The sequence below is a fragment of the Pristis pectinata genome, chromosome 9 (assembly GCF_009764475.1).
Source record: "Pristis pectinata isolate sPriPec2 chromosome 9, sPriPec2.1.pri, whole genome shotgun sequence".
Classification (NCBI taxonomy): domain Eukaryota; kingdom Metazoa; phylum Chordata; class Chondrichthyes; order Rhinopristiformes; family Pristidae; genus Pristis; species Pristis pectinata.
Genome location: NC_067413.1, coordinates 76,599,545 through 76,616,894, shown reverse-complemented (window position 1 = coordinate 76,616,894; position 17,350 = coordinate 76,599,545). Strand labels below are relative to the sequence as shown.

General features: G+C 41.1%; 1 protein-coding gene across 2 annotated transcripts in view; it reads right to left on the bottom strand.

The window, feature by feature from the left end:
- Positions 1-17,350, bottom strand: part of LOC127574073 (clavesin-1) — a 68,672-nt gene that overhangs the window by 14,337 nt on the left and 36,985 nt on the right. For both annotated transcript variants that reach the window (XM_052022716.1, XM_052022717.1), the window contains exon 5: positions 16,462-16,697. In XM_052022716.1, the coding sequence (XP_051878676.1) occupies positions 16,462-16,697 (236 nt within the window). The remainder of the gene's footprint in view (positions 1-16,461; positions 16,698-17,350) is intronic.

The window sequence follows — 17,350 nt, the reverse complement described above, 5'->3', positions numbered from 1 at the left end:
TAAATGCAATCAGTTAAATGGGTTGAAATGTGTTTACCTTAATGCGAGAAGTGTTAAGAATAGGGTGATGAACTCAGAGCACGGATCAGTACATGGAATTACGATGTTGTGGCCATTACAGAGACTTGGCTGTTGCAAGGGCAGGAGGGGCTGCTTGAGGTTCTGGGGTTAAGATGTTTCAAAAGGGATAGGGAAGGGGACAGAAGGGATTGGAGGGTGGCTTTGCTAATCAGGGATAATATCACAGCTGTAGGAAGGGAGGACATCATAGAAAGATCATCCATTGACTCAGTGTGGGTGGAAGTCAGAAACAGAAAGGGAGAAGTTACTCTATTGGGAATATTCTATAAGCCCCCAAATAGCCACCTGGACACTGAGGAGCAGATAAGTAGGCAGATTTTGGAAAGGTGCAAAAATAACAGGGTTATTGTCATGGGTGACTTCAACTTCCCTAAATATTGATTGGCACCTCCTTAGTGCAAAAGGTTTAGATAGGGCAGAATTTGTTAGGTGTGTACAGGAAGGATTCCTGACACAGTATGTGGACAGGCCGACTGAAGGATAGGCCATGCTGGATCTGGTATTAGGCAATAAACCTGGTCAGGTGAAAGATCCTTTGGTGGGTGAGCATTTGGGGGATAGTGACCACAACTCCCTGATCTTTAGCATAGCCATGGATGAAGATATGAGCAGACATTGTGGGAACGTATTTAATTGGGGGAGAGCAAATTACGATGCTATTAGACAAGAACTTGGGAGCATAAACTGGGAACAGATGTTCTCTGGTAAATGCACAGCAGAAATGTGGAGGCTGTTTAGGGACCACTTACATGGGGTTCTAGATAGGTTTGTCCTGCTGAGACAAGGAAAGGATGGTAAGGTGAAGGAACCATGGTTAACAAGAGATGTGGAAGGTTTAGTCAAGAGGAAGAAGGAAGCATATTTAAGGTTTAGGAAGCAAAAATCAGATAGGGCTCTTGAGAGTTATAAGGTAGCCAGGAAGGAGCTTAAGAAGGGCTGTAGGAGAGTTCGAAGGGGACATGAGAAGGCGTTGGCAAGTAGGGTTAAGGATAACCACAAGGCATATGTGAGGAACAAGAGGATGACTCGGACCGCTCGGGGATAAGGGGGTAAAAATGTGTCTGGAGGCGAAGGAGATAGGGGAGGTCCTAAATGAATATTTTGATTCAATGTTCACCAGGCAGAGGGACTTAGACAAATGTGAGGTTAGCGTAGAACAGGCAAGTGTGTTGGAACATGTCGAGGTTAAGAAAGAAGCAGTGTTGGAGCTACTAAAAAGCATTAGGATAGATAAGTCCCCGGGGTCAGACAGGATATACCCCAGGTTACTGTGGGAAGCAAGGGAAGAGATTGCTGGAGCGTTAATGATGATCTTTGAGTCCTCCCTAGCCACTGGAGTGGTATCAGAGGACTGGAAGATGGCAAACATTGTTCCATTGTTCAAGAAAGGTAAAAGGGATAATCCTGGGAATTATAGGCCAGTGAGACTTACATCAGTGGTGGGCAAACTATTGGAGAGGATTCTTAGGGACAGGATTTATGAGCATTTGGAGAAGCATAGTCTTATTAGGGATAGTCAATATGGCTTTGTGAAGGGCAGGTCATGCCCTTCACAAAGCTGTTGACTATCCCTAATAGAGTTTTTTGAGGAAGTGACAAGACAAATTGATGAAGGTAGGGCGATGGATGTGGTATATGTGGATTTTAGCAAGGCGTTTGACAAGGTTCCCCATGGAAGGCTCATTCAGAAAGTCATGAGGTATGGGATCCATGGAGACTTGGCTGTGTGGATTCAAAATTGGCTTGCAGAGTGTGGTAGTAGAAGGGGAATATTCAACCTGGAGGTCGGTGACCGGTGGTGTTCTGCAGGGATCTGCTCCGGGACCACTGCTCTTTGTGATTTCTAGAAATGATTTGGATGAGGAAGTGGAAAGATGGGTTGGTAAGTTTGCAGATGATATGAAGGTTTGTGGTGGTGTGGATAGTGTAGAAGGTTGCTGTAGGTTACAACAGGATTTAGACAGGATGCAAAGCTGGGCGGAGAAGTGGCAGATGGAGTTCAATCCGGAGAAGTGTGAAGTGATTCACTTTGGAAGAACGAACTTGAAGGCAGAGTACATGGTTAATGGCAGGAGTCTTAGCAGTGTGGAGGAACAGAGGGATCTTGGGGTCCAAGTACATAGATCCCTCAAAGTTGCCGCACAAGTGGATAGGGTTGTTAAGAAGGCGTATGGTGTGCTGGCCTTCATTAGGTGGGGGATTGAGTTCAAGAGCCGAGAGGTAATGTTGCAGCTCTATAAGACTCTGGTTAGACACACTTGGAATATTATGTTCAGTTCTGGTCACCACATTATAGGAAAGATGTGCAAGCTTTGGAGAGGGTGCAGAGGAGATTTACAAGGATGCTACCTGAGTTGGAGAGCATGTCTTATGAGGAGAGGTTGAGCAAGTTAGGGCTTTTCTTTTTGGAGTGACAGACGATAAGAGGAGACTTGATAGAGGTATACAGTATAAGATTATGAGAGGCATAGACAGAGTGGACAGCCAGCATCTTTTCCCCAGGGTGGCAATGGCCAATATCAGAGGTCACCCGTTTAAAGTGCATGGAGGAAATTTCAGGGGAGGTGTCAGAGGTAGGTTTTTTTTACACGGAGTGATGGGTGCCTGGAATGCACTGGTGGGTGTGGTGGTAGGGGTCAATACAATAGGGTCATTTAAGAAACTATTAGATAGGCACATGGACAAAAGAAAAATAGAGGGTTAAGGGAGGTGAAGTAGAGTAGGTGATAGCTTGAATGGGGATAAGGTTTATATAGGTCGGCACAACATTGTGGCCTAAAGGGCCCATACAATGTTGTACTGTTCTATGTATGTCAACATTTTGGTTCAAGACCTACATCAAGACTGAGAGGGAAGAGGAAAGGTTGCCAGTATATAGCAGTATGAGAGAGGGATGGGATAGAGGCTGATAGGTGGAACCAGATGGGAAAGGAATGATGGACAGATGGAACTAGGTGGGGGAGGGGATTGTAAAGGTAAGCAAAGAGAGAAGAAACCTGGGTGAACAGATGAGTGTGAAGGGAGAACACCAGGGGTGTGGATTACCTGAAATTGGAAAATTCAATGTTCATACCATTGGGTTGTAAGCTGTCAAGTGGAATATGAGATAGTGTTCTGACAATTTGCGTTGTGTTCACCACAGGAACAGAGAAGGCCAAGGACAGACAAGTCGGTGTGGGAGAGGGAAGGAGAGTTAAATTGACATGCAACTGGAAGTTCGAGATGGCCTTTATGGACACAGTGCAGGTGCTTCACAAAACAGTTGCCTGGTCTATGCTTGGTTTCACCAGTGCAGAGGAGGCCACATTGTGAGCACCAAAGGCAGTAGACCAGGTTGAACGAGGTGAGGGTGAATTTCTGCCTCACTTGGAAGGGCTGCTTAGGTCCTTGGTTGGTGGTAAGAGAGGAGCTGAAGGGACACATCTTGGCAGAAAGTGGGAGGAATCAAAAGAGAAGTTGTTGAGGATAAAAACAAGTTCTGATAGGTGGATGAGAGTACTGCTGAAGGAGAACTGGTTGGGTTTTTGTTCAAGAAAGAAGTGGAAGGTCCTAAGACCTTCCTGATTGGACATAGGGTGTATGGAGACTGGACATCCCATAGTAATGATGAGCCAATTGGGACCTAGGAATTGGAAGTCATCTAAATGCTGGAGGGCATGACAAGTGCCCCAGATACAAGTAGGAAGAGATTGGAAAAGGGAGACGGGATGGAGTCCGTGTATGAAGAAATGAGTGGTGCGGCAAGAGCAGTCAGAAACAATGGACCTACTAGATCAATCCTGTTTATGGATCTTGGGTAAGAGATAGAAGCAGGCAGTGGGGACTGGGGGCATTATGAGGTTGGAAGCTGTGGAGGGGAGATCTCCTGTTGTGATGATCTGTAATGGTCTAGGAGACAGTAGCCTGGTGTTCATTAGTGGGGTCATGGTCCAGAGGAAGTATGAGGATGTGTTAGAAAGCTAACATCTGCATCTGAAAGGTAGAGGTCAGTGCGCCATACCACAACAGCACCCTCTTGTCTGCGGGTTTGATGACAAGTGTCAGGATTGGTGTGAAATGAGTGGAGTGCTGCACACTCAGAAGGGAATAAGGTTGGAGTGGGTAAGGGGAGTGGAAAATCAAGGCGATCTTTAGCATTATATAAATTAGGCAGTGGACAACTAACTAGGTGTTTCCTGGATAGTGTTACAACAAGTGCACCAATAATGTTTATTGTCTACAGCCCAGTTCTTTCTTGCCAGCAGCAAAATAGAAAGCTAACACAAGCCTGCTTTTTCCAGGATACCGACTTTGATTGGATATATTCCAGGAAGTCTCATCACATAACGTCCAACCTCCCCAGCCCACACATTGCCATTGGTTGTTTAACATGTTCATCCTCATGGCCCCAGCTCCTTCCTGGGCACAACAAAATGCTAGAAAAAACTTCTCTTTCTAGACCTCTCCATCTCCACCTCAGGATAAGATACCACCAACGTCCACTACAAGCCCACAGACTCTCACGGCTACCTTGATTAAACTTCTTCCCACCCTACCTCCTGGAAGAACTCCAGGTCTTCTCTCAATTCCTTCTCTGTTTGCATTTGTTCCAATGATAAGACAGTCTCAACAGGTGCCTCCGAAATGTCTTCCTTTTTCCTTAACGGTGACTTCCCCTCTATCATAGTGGACAGAGCCCTTAACCACATCTCAGCTGTTTCCCACATCTCTGCTCTCCTCCCTTCTCCCCCGGACAGAACTCTAACAGAGTTCCTCTGGTCCTCACCTTCCACCCCATCAGCCTCCGCATTTAACATATCCTTTGCAAGTTCCACCAGCTCCAACAAGATTCCACCACTAAACATGTATTCTCCTCCCCTTTCAGTATTTCATAAGGATCACTCCATTCACAACTCCTCGTCTACTCTTCCATCCTGAAGCTAGCACTCCCTGTCCTGTGGCACTCTCCGGTGCAACTACAGGAGATGAAACACCTGTCCTCTTACCTCTTCCCTTCCCCACCATCTTGGGACCCCAAAAATTCTTTCCAGGTGAAGCAGTGATTCACTTGCACTTCTTCAACCTAGTGTACTGCATTCAGTGTTCACAATGTGGCCTCCCTATACCGGGGAAACCAAATGCAGATTGGGTGATTGCTTTGTGGAATTCCTTTGGTTTCACCCAAATTTCACCGAGACGAACTTATCTCTCCCTCATCTGAAAAGTTAACTGTTTCTCTTTCCACAGATACTACTTGACTTAGTTTTCCTTCCAGCTTGACTTCCAGCATTTTTGATTTTCTGTTTTTATATCACGGTTGGCTCAGTTTTCCTTATCCTACATGCACAAGTCTAGCCTGCCATGTAGGTAACACCACCTGCTATTAAAAGCTCAGTACACAGATCTAGAAGGTTAACGCACTGATAACTGGAGATGTAAGAGACCGCAGATGCTGGAATCCAGAGCAAAAAACAAACTGCTGGAGGAACGCAGCAGGTCAGGCGGCATCAAAGGGTTGGCTGACATTTCGGATTGAGACCCAAAAAGTCAACCATCCCTTCGCCACCACAGATGCTGCTTGTTTCTCCAGCAGTTTGTTCTTTGTGCGGATAATTAACCCCATTAGGCTCTTTCAACTTTTCCTGACACAGACATACAGTGATCGACCAAAGGATTGGGAATTTTTCAGGAACCAACAACAAAAGACAAAGAAGTTCATAAAGAAGGAAGAAAATGGATTTTGAGAGCTTTAATAAATTAAAAAAACTGAAAGAAAAAGACCCCAAAGCATACCTGGAATTTTTTACAGCAATAAATATTTTTTTCAGCAATAAGTATCAACTAAGCAGAATTTACATTTTGGTAGGCTGGTCCACAAGGTTAAGACACATGGGATCCAAAGCGGGCTGGCTAACTGGATCCAAAATTGGCCTGGTGATAGGAGGTGGAAGGGCTTTTCCTCTTACTGCAAGTCTATGACTAGTGGTGTACACCAGGGATCAGTACTGTTTCTGATATATATTAACAACTTGAATGCGAATGTAGGAGATATAATTAGTAAGTTTGTGGATGACAGAACTTGGTGGTATTATCAATAGCAAGGAAGGTTGTCTAAAGCTACTGCAGGATATAGATCAATTTGAAAATTGGGTGGCGACTGGATGAAATTTAACCCCAACAAGTGCAAGGTGATGGATTCTTAAATGTGAAAGAGTGATAGGACGTATACAGTAAATGGTAGGGTGCTGATGCAGGATCTCAACATGAAGTGTCAACAACACCTTTGCCTCCACAGATGCTGCCTGACCTATTGAGTTCCTCCAGCAGCTTGTTTTTTGCTCCAGATTCCAGCATCTGCAATCCCTCGAGTCTGTATGGATGTTGCCCTTTTTTCAGACAGGTACATAGGTTTTTGGTTTTATTTTTGCAAAACTCCACAGTAGATTTTGGCAAAGTAAATAAATTCTACTAGATGGTTCTCATGAACAAGAAAATTGTATGTAACAACCTGAAGAAAATTACAATAGAAGGCCGAAGAGCTGGAATCACAAATGCAAACCTCCAAATTACCACCTTCTGTAGTAATGTATTGGTGGTGTCCACTGCAAACATCCGTGATAAAGACTTCCAAATATAATTGTAAGATGTATTGCAAATCATTCATTGGATAAGGCTAACTAATCAATCAGTAAGACTGCGCTTAACAAATTTAATCCAAGAGAATTGTAGGCTTTGCATATCCTGCTGCCATCTATCACAATTATTAACTGAAACTAAGAAAAATGGAAGCATTTTGTAGTTTTAAAAAACTATATGTATTGGCATGCTTGAAAACAGAAGTGCTACTATCTTAATTGCCAGTCACTCTTTCAAAAAGATGAATTAATGGACCCATGCTAGAGTGCACATGTATTATGCCTGTAGAGTGACGGGCTCAATCTACTGCACTCTTAAAATAATTAACAAAGTACCCTCAGATTTAACTATTACAGTACAACAATTTGCAAAGGATCCCTCACTCCTATTGTCTTTATCCTGAAATACCTCTGGAGAAAGGGAATAATTTTGACCTTTATATCCTTCTGTGCTTTTATTAATCCATTTTAACCTTTTGCATTAGTAGAAGGATAAAACATTTGTGAGGTTTTGGGCTGAGATTGTGATGCAGATGGAAAAATTAGCAAACGGTAATCCACAGTGGAAAAGGAGTCATATTAAGCAGGAAATCTGCATCATTTATTGCTGTCAAAAGACCAGCAGAGTGACAGATTAGTGAAAACCAGCTAAAGAGCATTAACTCTTTAAGGTTGAATCAGGGGCAAGATCAAAATGATTTCTGTTAATGAACCTAAACGATTTGGCTACAGGTAGGTGAAGTTGAGACCTGGCATCAAAGAATGGAATTATAAGGAAGAGAAGCCTCGTCTGCGAGTCATGTAAGAGGATGTCTCATAGATGAAAGTGAGAGACAACACTGTAGAAAATTTTAAAAATGGAACTCAAATTTATGGTGAGTTGCCACACTTTTGTTTTAATTTGGGACCAAGCTTGATGGGTTTTTGATTTTAAAGAAGGTTCATTATTTGACTGAACCATGACAGCAAGAAACAACAATTATTATTGTTTGTTTTAACAGTTGACTATTGAAATAGCAGATTGCAATTTTCTTTCTGAATGATTAAGGATACCGTCCCGATCGGTTTCAACCTAGTGTTTGGCTGAATGCCAAATGCCCACATATTTATACATATTCTTAACAGTACTAACAGCATTTTGAATGTAATGTGATAATGAGTAGAACAACTGCCCGTGGGACTCATGGAAGTCATTGCCTTCAGGAGAGCGGATAATTGGAGAAGATAAAATTGGAATTAAATAAAGAAATTAATCACTACTGCTGAAAATCTGAAATTCATAAATGGCTTAGTCAGTATGTAAGGGGAAAACATGTTTCTATTTCAGGCACCTCTGCAGCATTGTTCTCTTTCAAATAATTACCAACATCATGGAGATTCAGCAATTTCTAAATAGATATTTATGGTGGTAGAGGTGGTGTGAGAGGGAATGGAGTTGGAGGCAGGGAAATTAGAGCTTTAATGAGTTCAAAGAGTGCATCACCCATTGTAATATGAAGCCTCTCTACTAACCTATTGGAATATGGTAGCTTAAATCTTTCTTCTTTCTTTCTTTATCTGCCAATCAACCAATGATCTTTTTTTCTCTCCTGCAACTAATGCATGGGGTGACCTTTCATTGAACTGTGAACAATCACTTGGAAATGGTAATAATTACTGATGGTAACCAGGGGATTATTCATGACTGTTATAAGGAATTCCAACAGCAATTGCATTGACTGGAACAGAGACACTAACACCATTTTGCTTAGCCACATCCGATTGTACTACTGGTTTGGTTCTTTACTGTCACCTAATTCTATACTGTGAAAAAGTATTTTAGAAATTGGGTTCATATTTTCTGTATTGTAAAGGAAATTCAGTGCTTTGAATAGTTATTCCTCTTCTTTCCTTTTCCTCATGACAGGTACAATGTCCAAAATCTGTTGTCTGAGTACCAGAATTGTCTGAAAATTGGACTCTTCTGGAAGTTCAACCAGCTGCTAGCTCTCTGACTTTGTTTTGTTTGCAGTGGCATGCTGATCCAGTTCCCATGCTGAGTTGCCCCTAAAACACCTGACCTTGTTTTGGTAGCGGATAACAGGAAGAATATTCAATAAGTAGTTTTGTCAAACTTTATTTTTACACAGTCCAAAATCCAGCATGGCTCTGTTGAAAGGGTGCTGAAATTTGGGCATCTCAGCTGTGGGCATTTCTTCATTTGGATATGCATGGATCAAAGTTTCAAATGCTAGCATTTACTTGAGTAAGTACCGAGGCTTCACCATGTAACTGCATCTGACCATTTGAAAGCAGACAGACTGAGAAGTTCATATTGTTGGGTGGGAAATTAATTATAATGAAGTAAAAAGGTGAGGCACTTAAATTTTTAAAAAAATTTTATTTACAGCGTGGTAACAGGGCCTTCCCGCCCAACGAGTCCGCGCCACCCATTTTAAACCCAACTAACCTACCCGTACGTCTTTGCAATGTGGGAGGAAACCGGAGCACCCGGAGGAAACCCACACAGACACGGGAGAACGTACAACCTCTTACAGACAGCGACGGGAATCGAACCCCAATCGCTGGCACTGTAATAGCGTCGCACTAACCGCTATGCTCCCGTGCCGCTTGTTCAATAGAAAATTTTAAAAAGTGATAAGAATAAAATAGCAAAGGGATTTAGGGGTGCAGATGAGGAAAATCATTAACAGTATTACCACAGGTCAGCAAAGCTGACAAGAAACTGGGATTTACTTCCACTGGTATAGAGTTGAAAATGTTAACTTTTAGGTTGGGTTAACTTTTATAAGACCTGGTTCAAATTGTCTCTGAAATAATGTGCTTAGTGGTCCTCAGACTATACAAAGGAGAATAAATGTTACCAAAGAAAGCCCAAAAAATCTTTTCATGTGTAATTCTACAATAGAAACTTTATGGCAATTTAGAAAGGAGATTTGGGTGGAGATCTGATAAAGTTTTTTTAAAATTATGAATGCATTGTACTGAGCAGATTTGGAACCAGGAAGTAAGAAGAAACTTTTTTTTACTCAGAACATAGTTCACTACCAGAGGAAATGCTTGAACAAATAACTTGGATGCTTTTAAATGGAAATTGGAGAGTTATATGAGGAGAAAGGACAAAAAAGATACACCGAGACCCTGAGATGGGCTGGAAGAATGAGAGGGATGTGTGGAGCATAAACATTCGAACAGACTGGTTGGGCCAAATGACTTAAATCTATGCTGCTTATTTTGTGTAATATTCATAGCCTATTTAACATCTGTAATAAGTTTCTCAGAAAATCTGTTCATAGTATTTGTTTCACTAAACTATAATCATATTTAAGCACATCAGGGTTCCTGATAAGTTTTACAAAGCTATAAATATAATGTCAGTCCAATACTTAGTGAATTCTTGAAATAATCCTTTACATGCTTATTAGCAACCCACTCCACTCGTCCAAAATCGATTCTCTCTCCTTTCCTCAGCCTCTGCACTGAGCACACAGCTCGCCTTGCCCTCTCTCTTTTTATTACCAATTGTTTCTGTTATTCTTCTCCCTCCATTCACCACTACCCCTTTGATCCCACTGCAGCTTCTCTGCTCTTGTGGTATCATTCATAACGTGGCCATTTCAGACCAATTCTGTCTCTGCACATCAACATATCCTAACCGCTTTCTCTGTATCCAGCCCTGGAAAAGAAACTCCTAAGTTGCTCACATTGCACATTCAAGTACAGCATTACCTCTTAAAATTTTTAGCAGGGTTAGTTGGGCATGACTTAACACATTATTAACCTACACTGGCTCTCTTTGATAAGTCCATATGTATGCAAGTCCTCATTCACCCTATCCCATAATGACAGAGCCCAGGAATTTACTCCCAAGGGGAAGTCTAACAGGTCAACAAGTTCTTGCTATTTTCTTTCTTGCCTCAAATCATTCAATGACCTTGGCAATGATCTGATCCAAAGATAGAATTCCTGAATCAGTAGATCTCTCGGAGACTATGTCTAAAGCATCCACAGTTCCTTCCTACCTTTTAATACGGTAGAACGGAAAGCATAAAATTCTGGACATGCTATTTTCCTCAATGTTGTTATTATTCCAGTTTCCAACCTACCTTTCCTTTTAAGTCTTTGAACACCAAATCTATGCCCATCTTTAGCAGAATTTCAAGTATGACTCTTCCTAATCAAGTTTCACTCTCGGCCACACCCAATATTGAAACAATCCGAATTAAAATCACATGAGTGCATTTCCTTCCTTGTTCTCTAATGTTCACAACAGTATTTAAAGATGACCACACCACCTGTTTCCATAGTCTAATTATCTCCTGCAATATCTCCTCACCCAAGCTCCACACCATTACCGCTGGACTTGATCCATCCCTGGCCTCACCCTCTCCTTACTGTCCCTTGATGAAATCATCCAAAAAAGACCAAGAAGCTTACAATTGTAGGTGCAGGCTACTGACTCTACCTCTCCACCAATCCTTGGAGACCCTGCTAGTTATTTCTGTGATAATATATATCTGCACTATTGATAGGAATACACACTTAGCAGTTCGTCTAATGAAAGAGTAGTAGTTGCTGCTTCTGAATAGAAGGTTTTGTTCCATCTGTCGAGTGTAAACAAAATCTCCATGTAGTCTGACAAGATGTATCAAGCATAGGTAATTTGCATTTAGCAAAACAAGTAAATAAGATTATTTTCACCTGGGAGCAGTTCTACAGATGTCCACCTAAATGGGACAGCTGATTAAATTTGGTGGCTTATTCTAAATAGCTTATGATAACCAAGTATTCTGTTACTGAATATACATGCCGTGCTATCTTGCTCCACATGAAATAGGGACTGCTAGACAAAAACAACAAGGTCCATTTAATTCACCTCTTCTGAGCTGGTAATAACCCAATAAAATGGAAATGGCGTTGTTGACGAATCATTGTGGTCAACTCCAGAAATGAGTCCGCTCCTCTACCAGACAAGGTGACAAGACTATCTTGATTCATTATTGATATTTAAAGGACCAGGTTGCCCTAGATCCAGCCCATGCCTTTTGCCACCCCCACCCAGCCCATGGGATTACTGCAGTGGCACTTGTGCAACTGTGCGGCTCCCGTTGATCTGGCAGCTTCATCACTGTAGCTGTCTCTTGAGACAATGTGGCAAACAAGCCTCAGCAGCACAGACGGAGGCCCTCCTCCAATGGCCTGCTGACAGAAGGCGTTTTCCACAGTAAACATATTCCTATTAAGTAAGTTAATTGAAAATATTAATATTAATTAAATAATATTTTTACGACACCTTTTACCTTCACGATGACAGTCGGCAACTATATTCCAATGAATGGGGTCAGTCACAAGGATGCTCCAGTGATGACTGACATAAAGGTGAGGGACTGGATACATAGTGTATTCAACCCTTCAACTCTGTAGGATTAAGAACTGCCTTTGGACTCGGTGATGAGTCCTAGCTCAAAGCAAGAGGTCAGTCGTGCTGATATTTGACCTGCAGAACATTTCCTACCAGCATACAGCATTGTACAGGCACGGAAGTCCAGAACACGCTGACGCACATGTGGCAGGCAGCCAGCGTTTCCCTATGGAAGCATCATAAAGAAACCATCCGCGCAATCTGGCCAATCATTTCCTCATTGATTTGCATTTACTTAGTAACTTGGAGCACTCTTAAGGTAGTTTCAATGTATTGTTAATTAGAACTGCTAGATCTCCTTGATTTTCTATCTGTATTATTATTTCTCCATTTAGATAGTTGTACCTTCCAGGATGTTAACCCCACTTCAATTTCTTTACACTGTGTCATTTATTATCTTTCACTTCCCTTGTTCAATTTCAATATTAAGGGAATTGAAGGATAGCAGGCCAGCCCTTCTATGGTGAGAACTTACCCTCCCTTCCCCTCTGAATCTGTGGAGATGGATATCCAGAGGAGGCAGAGAAATATGAGGGAGGTTGTATGGCAAGATGGAAAATATGCACCATTGTGTCCATTCTTGAGGAGCCCTCCATTATGCAGGACTCTGAGAGGGGCAGGATAAGGGGAGGAGTGACAGCTTGTGCAGGGAATCATCACATGACATTGCCCAGATCAGATTGTTAAGATATGAGTGAAAATCTGAGGTGCTCCTGAAATGGTCAGTTGGTGCCACGGCATAAAAGGAACCTCAGCTGGGGGCTCATGAGAGATGCTTCAATCCTGTATGATTATAGACTTAATTGGCTTGAAATGCTAGCCCTTCAAAGCAGCTCCATGCCCATTGCAAGCTAATCTGATTCGACTATTTGTTATACACTTTATTGACGGTGGCCACAATGTTGACTTGCCACCATCAACTTTCAGCAGTAGCCCAGAGGGTTCAGGATTTGGAACAAAGCTCAGTCCAGCCAGCATCAACTAATCTGAGGAAAGTATATTTTGATGCTGGGCAAATGGCAGATGTGTCAGTGTGGATCATGCCTGGAAATGCCCAGGCCAATTTCCCAACAGTCACTAACTGACCCAGAACTGATTACTGGCATGACCTAAGAATTGAAAAATGACTTTTATTTTCAAGTTCCACATACAAAACATGCACAAATGGATCCAATTTCTAGGCTGATTTCCTTTCTAAGTTTGTTTATGAGATAATAAATCATATCTGTGCCTCTTCTAAATTTGAATAAAAGAAACCCCAGGGCCCTCCTGGCAAATACACAGTCAACAATCAAACAATACCGGCTGTGCTATTTAATCAAAATACCACTAGCCTCCTGTTGACCTAATTAAGTAAAAAGGCATCCAGAGTGAAGCAGCAGTTAGAAATCATGTTCCATCAATTCACTGCAGTATCCAGAAAACAATCTGTTTTCCACAAAGTGCAACACTTGAGATTCTTAAAAAATTTAAGCAGACAATTACCTTCAACTAACTAAGCATGTTTTTTTGCTAAATTCTGAATACTAAAACAAAAATATTATTGTGTTACTGGGGAGAAAAAAACAAATATCTAAAAGTGAAATAATGTCTCTCTTACTTTTAAATTCAACTACAATGAAGTGAGTAAATGCCTAATACATAAAATGCAAATTACTTTATTATCTATTCTCACAGTTAGTGCTATTTTTAAGTAAATACATTGGATTTGGAGATATGAATGGGAATATTAGTGTAATTTATGAAAATGGCCCAGTAAAGGTCCTGAAAATGATGTTAAATTACACATTATAGTTTTCACCACACTGCAAAAGTCTGCATAGTTATGACTGATAATTCAATTGCTCACCAGGGTCTACAGAAATGATATGCTGGCTAATGTATATTCAAACTGGTACTCAGGCAAGCTTGAGTGCATTAGTTCCACCTTGCTTAAGGCTGCTAGGCATACAATGTAAAATCAAAACAGAACATGGTGAAAGTTCTTAGCAGAATAAGCAGAAACTATGGAGAGGGAAAGAGTTAATGTTTCAGATCAATTACCTTTCATCGGGATAACCAAACTGTCTTTACAAATTTGCAACACATTTCCACATAACATTCCTCTCCTTCAGTTACCTAACATATTGGCTCATGGACTTGTCTCCAATGAACTGAGTTTCATCCTAATCTATAAATGATAACATTTTTCACCTGTATGCCTTCAAAAGCACATATCTTTGCAATAAATATATTATTTTGCATTTGTCCAGAACCAGATTTAGGATACATTTCTATTTACAATATAAGTATTGTGATTAGCAGGGAAAGAAAAAGTCAGCCTGTATCAATAATTCACATTACTGCTTGTGGGAGTCACTCGTGTGCACATTGGCTGCTGTACTTACTGCATTACAACATTGATTATACTTCTTGGTTAAAACTGGCCTGAGGTCATAAAAGGTGCAACTGAAATGCAAGTGTTGATTTTTGATTCTTCTCTGAGTGCCAGAGACAGATCTGGTGCAATCACCACTGGGGAAAGGAAATGTGGTCCGATCTGCTTGGGTTGAATTAAAATTTGACATTGCTTATGCAGTGCAGTGATCAATAAGCTGAAACATGAACTGCCAATTTAGAGAATCACATCCAGTAATCAGTAAGGTGGTAAACTGAGATGCATGTGATGATGTAATTGACAGATGATCATGAAATGGACCTCGTATTTTTTAATGCACTGCCCTGGATGTAAGATTTTCTCAAAGACTCATTTCCTGTTTATGTACTAGTTCAAAAACAGGCAATGTAGAGATAAGGAGCTTCCACCAAAAAACAAGGAGGGGCATCATTTTTTACTTTAGACAATAGTGATTTGCCAGCACATTTCATATCTGTCCAGATCATATTTCTACTGTAATCAAAATAACTCACTGACAGCTTCAGCTGTTCCAAATTGATTCTAAGCCATCCAGAATTTGACTTCATAATCCCCAAGGTGGTAGCACTAACCATTTGTATTAACGTGCTGAATTTCTAACCTATATTGTAATCCAGACTTTTCACCTCCAGAATAGGAATTAGTACAACAACAACATGCATTTGGACAGTAACATCATATAAAGACCCAAGCCCAGAAATGGTGATACATCCAAATCCAGCACTCAAGTGGACATATGGAGAGGGCCCATTGCCAGTTTGCTGCAGTTCCCTGGGCCATGATATTCAACTACACACAGAGTCCAAGACCAGGCAGAGTAAAATACACTGCATGAATAAATCTGTGAAAAGGCCTTTTCCCCATGACCTCCAGCACTGAAAATCTTATGAGGCGACACTAATGATGGAAAGAAAACTATCAACAGAGAGTTGAATGCCTTTCATGCCCAGCAGCAGCTAAGTAGGTCAAGCAATTTAACTCTTGAAGAATCCCTCAATCCTTTGGTTATGAACTGCTTCAGTGTTAATTGTCCACATGCCTTGTACTTAATAGCAATTCATTGCAAGCGACATCAGAAAGAATGTTGTATATCTTCTGATGCCACTGTCCATGCCCGATGACCTTGGAGTGTATGTGCCTTATGCATATGGCAGACCTTTCTTTGCTATAACAGGATTTCTTTGCTTATAGGATGTTACAAAGGAGTGCACCCAAAAAAAAAATCAGACGCTGAGCCAGTTAAGGAGATGCTTGAGCAGATGGAGAGGCATTAAGAAGTGTTTTAAAGGAGAATAAACAGTTAGCAAGGAAGGAGGCTTTGAGAGCCTTGGCAGTAGAAGGAAGGTGGAACAATTAAACTTGGAGATTTGTAAGAAGCCAGAATTGGAGATGTCCAGATATCAGAGGAGGGTGTGTGGCCAGAAGGGTTACCGATGCAGGGTTGGGCTGCTAATTACAGCAGTAATACTCTACTTAAATACACGTCGAGTCTCTGTGACCACCTGCGTTTTTACAATTTCATTTGCATTTTCTCTCCTGAAGGTGGTGATTCAATGCTGAGACACCGATCACGTAAGCTGAGCTTGCTCAATGTTCTAGGCTTAAGCCTCAAAAGTGACTCCAGGGCTTCACACACAAGGTTGACCTTGTCCTCACCTACCCACATTCAGGTTCAGCAGGAGAATGATTGGCTGGCAACAGATGCAGAGGCCTTACGGCTCTGTCTGGTTGAGATCAGGGCTCTGTGCACAAATCTGCTCGGGCTGCCTCAGGATTATTTCACAGAATATATTTGCCAATAAATTACTGGTGACATTTAATTTGACATTACAATAGCATGTATTGAAAAACAGTCAGAAATATATGCAGATTTTGAGAGCTGCAATAGAAATTTAATAAAATAGTTTACGTAACAGGACTGTACAAACCTCTTCATATGCTTGGGAGAGCAATTGCTTTCAAGATCATCCAGCACGTCCTTCACGTGCACCAAGTTGTACGAATTGTAAGTATATTCAGTATCATCATTGTACTCTGGACCAAGCAATGTTCGTGCCCAGGTTCCCATATCATACGGGGGTAGGGTACCTCCAAATTCAGATGGGAGATACTCTGGATGGATAAGCTGATGCAGACTGTTTAGGTTGTTGCCATGAAGAAAAATCTGGGACAAAAAGAATGAAATTTAAAAGAACAATCACAAAATTCTGGTAAATTAAAATCAGTCATGTCAAATTGAATTTAATTTGGGCTACAAAAACAAACATTTTCAATTAATTTAGTCTTAGTTTAATTCAGACCTTAAATCTACCAATATTCACATTTGTGAAATGCAGAAATGTTTTTGCTAATAAGTATTTGTAGATAGATAGATAGAAAGAAATCTCATTATTTTTAGTAGCAAATCATCCCTGTTAAGATGAGGTTGTAACTAAAGTTATTTAGAGTTGTAATACACGGTGCACTGTTAAATGGAGCTGAATTTCTCCAGGCTTTGTGATGTCACCTTGCTGACTGATTTCTTTTGGAATTCAGCCTTCATAATTTTTAAGGCTGTTCACAGCCAAAGTGGAAGTTCCAACTGCTCCAGCTGGAGAACATCGATTCTGCTAATTGTGTTAAGATTCTCAGTTTAAAATATTCCATTTCTCAAATAAGACACATTGCTTATCACAAGACTACAAATGAGGATGAATGAGAACAATTAGTCCATCTTCATCCACCCATTCCTGGAAACTCAACAAGACTTTAACAATCATTTCCTATTAGGGTATCAATTTGTTATGAGTGGCAACCCTTCTTCAGCAGATCAAAGTA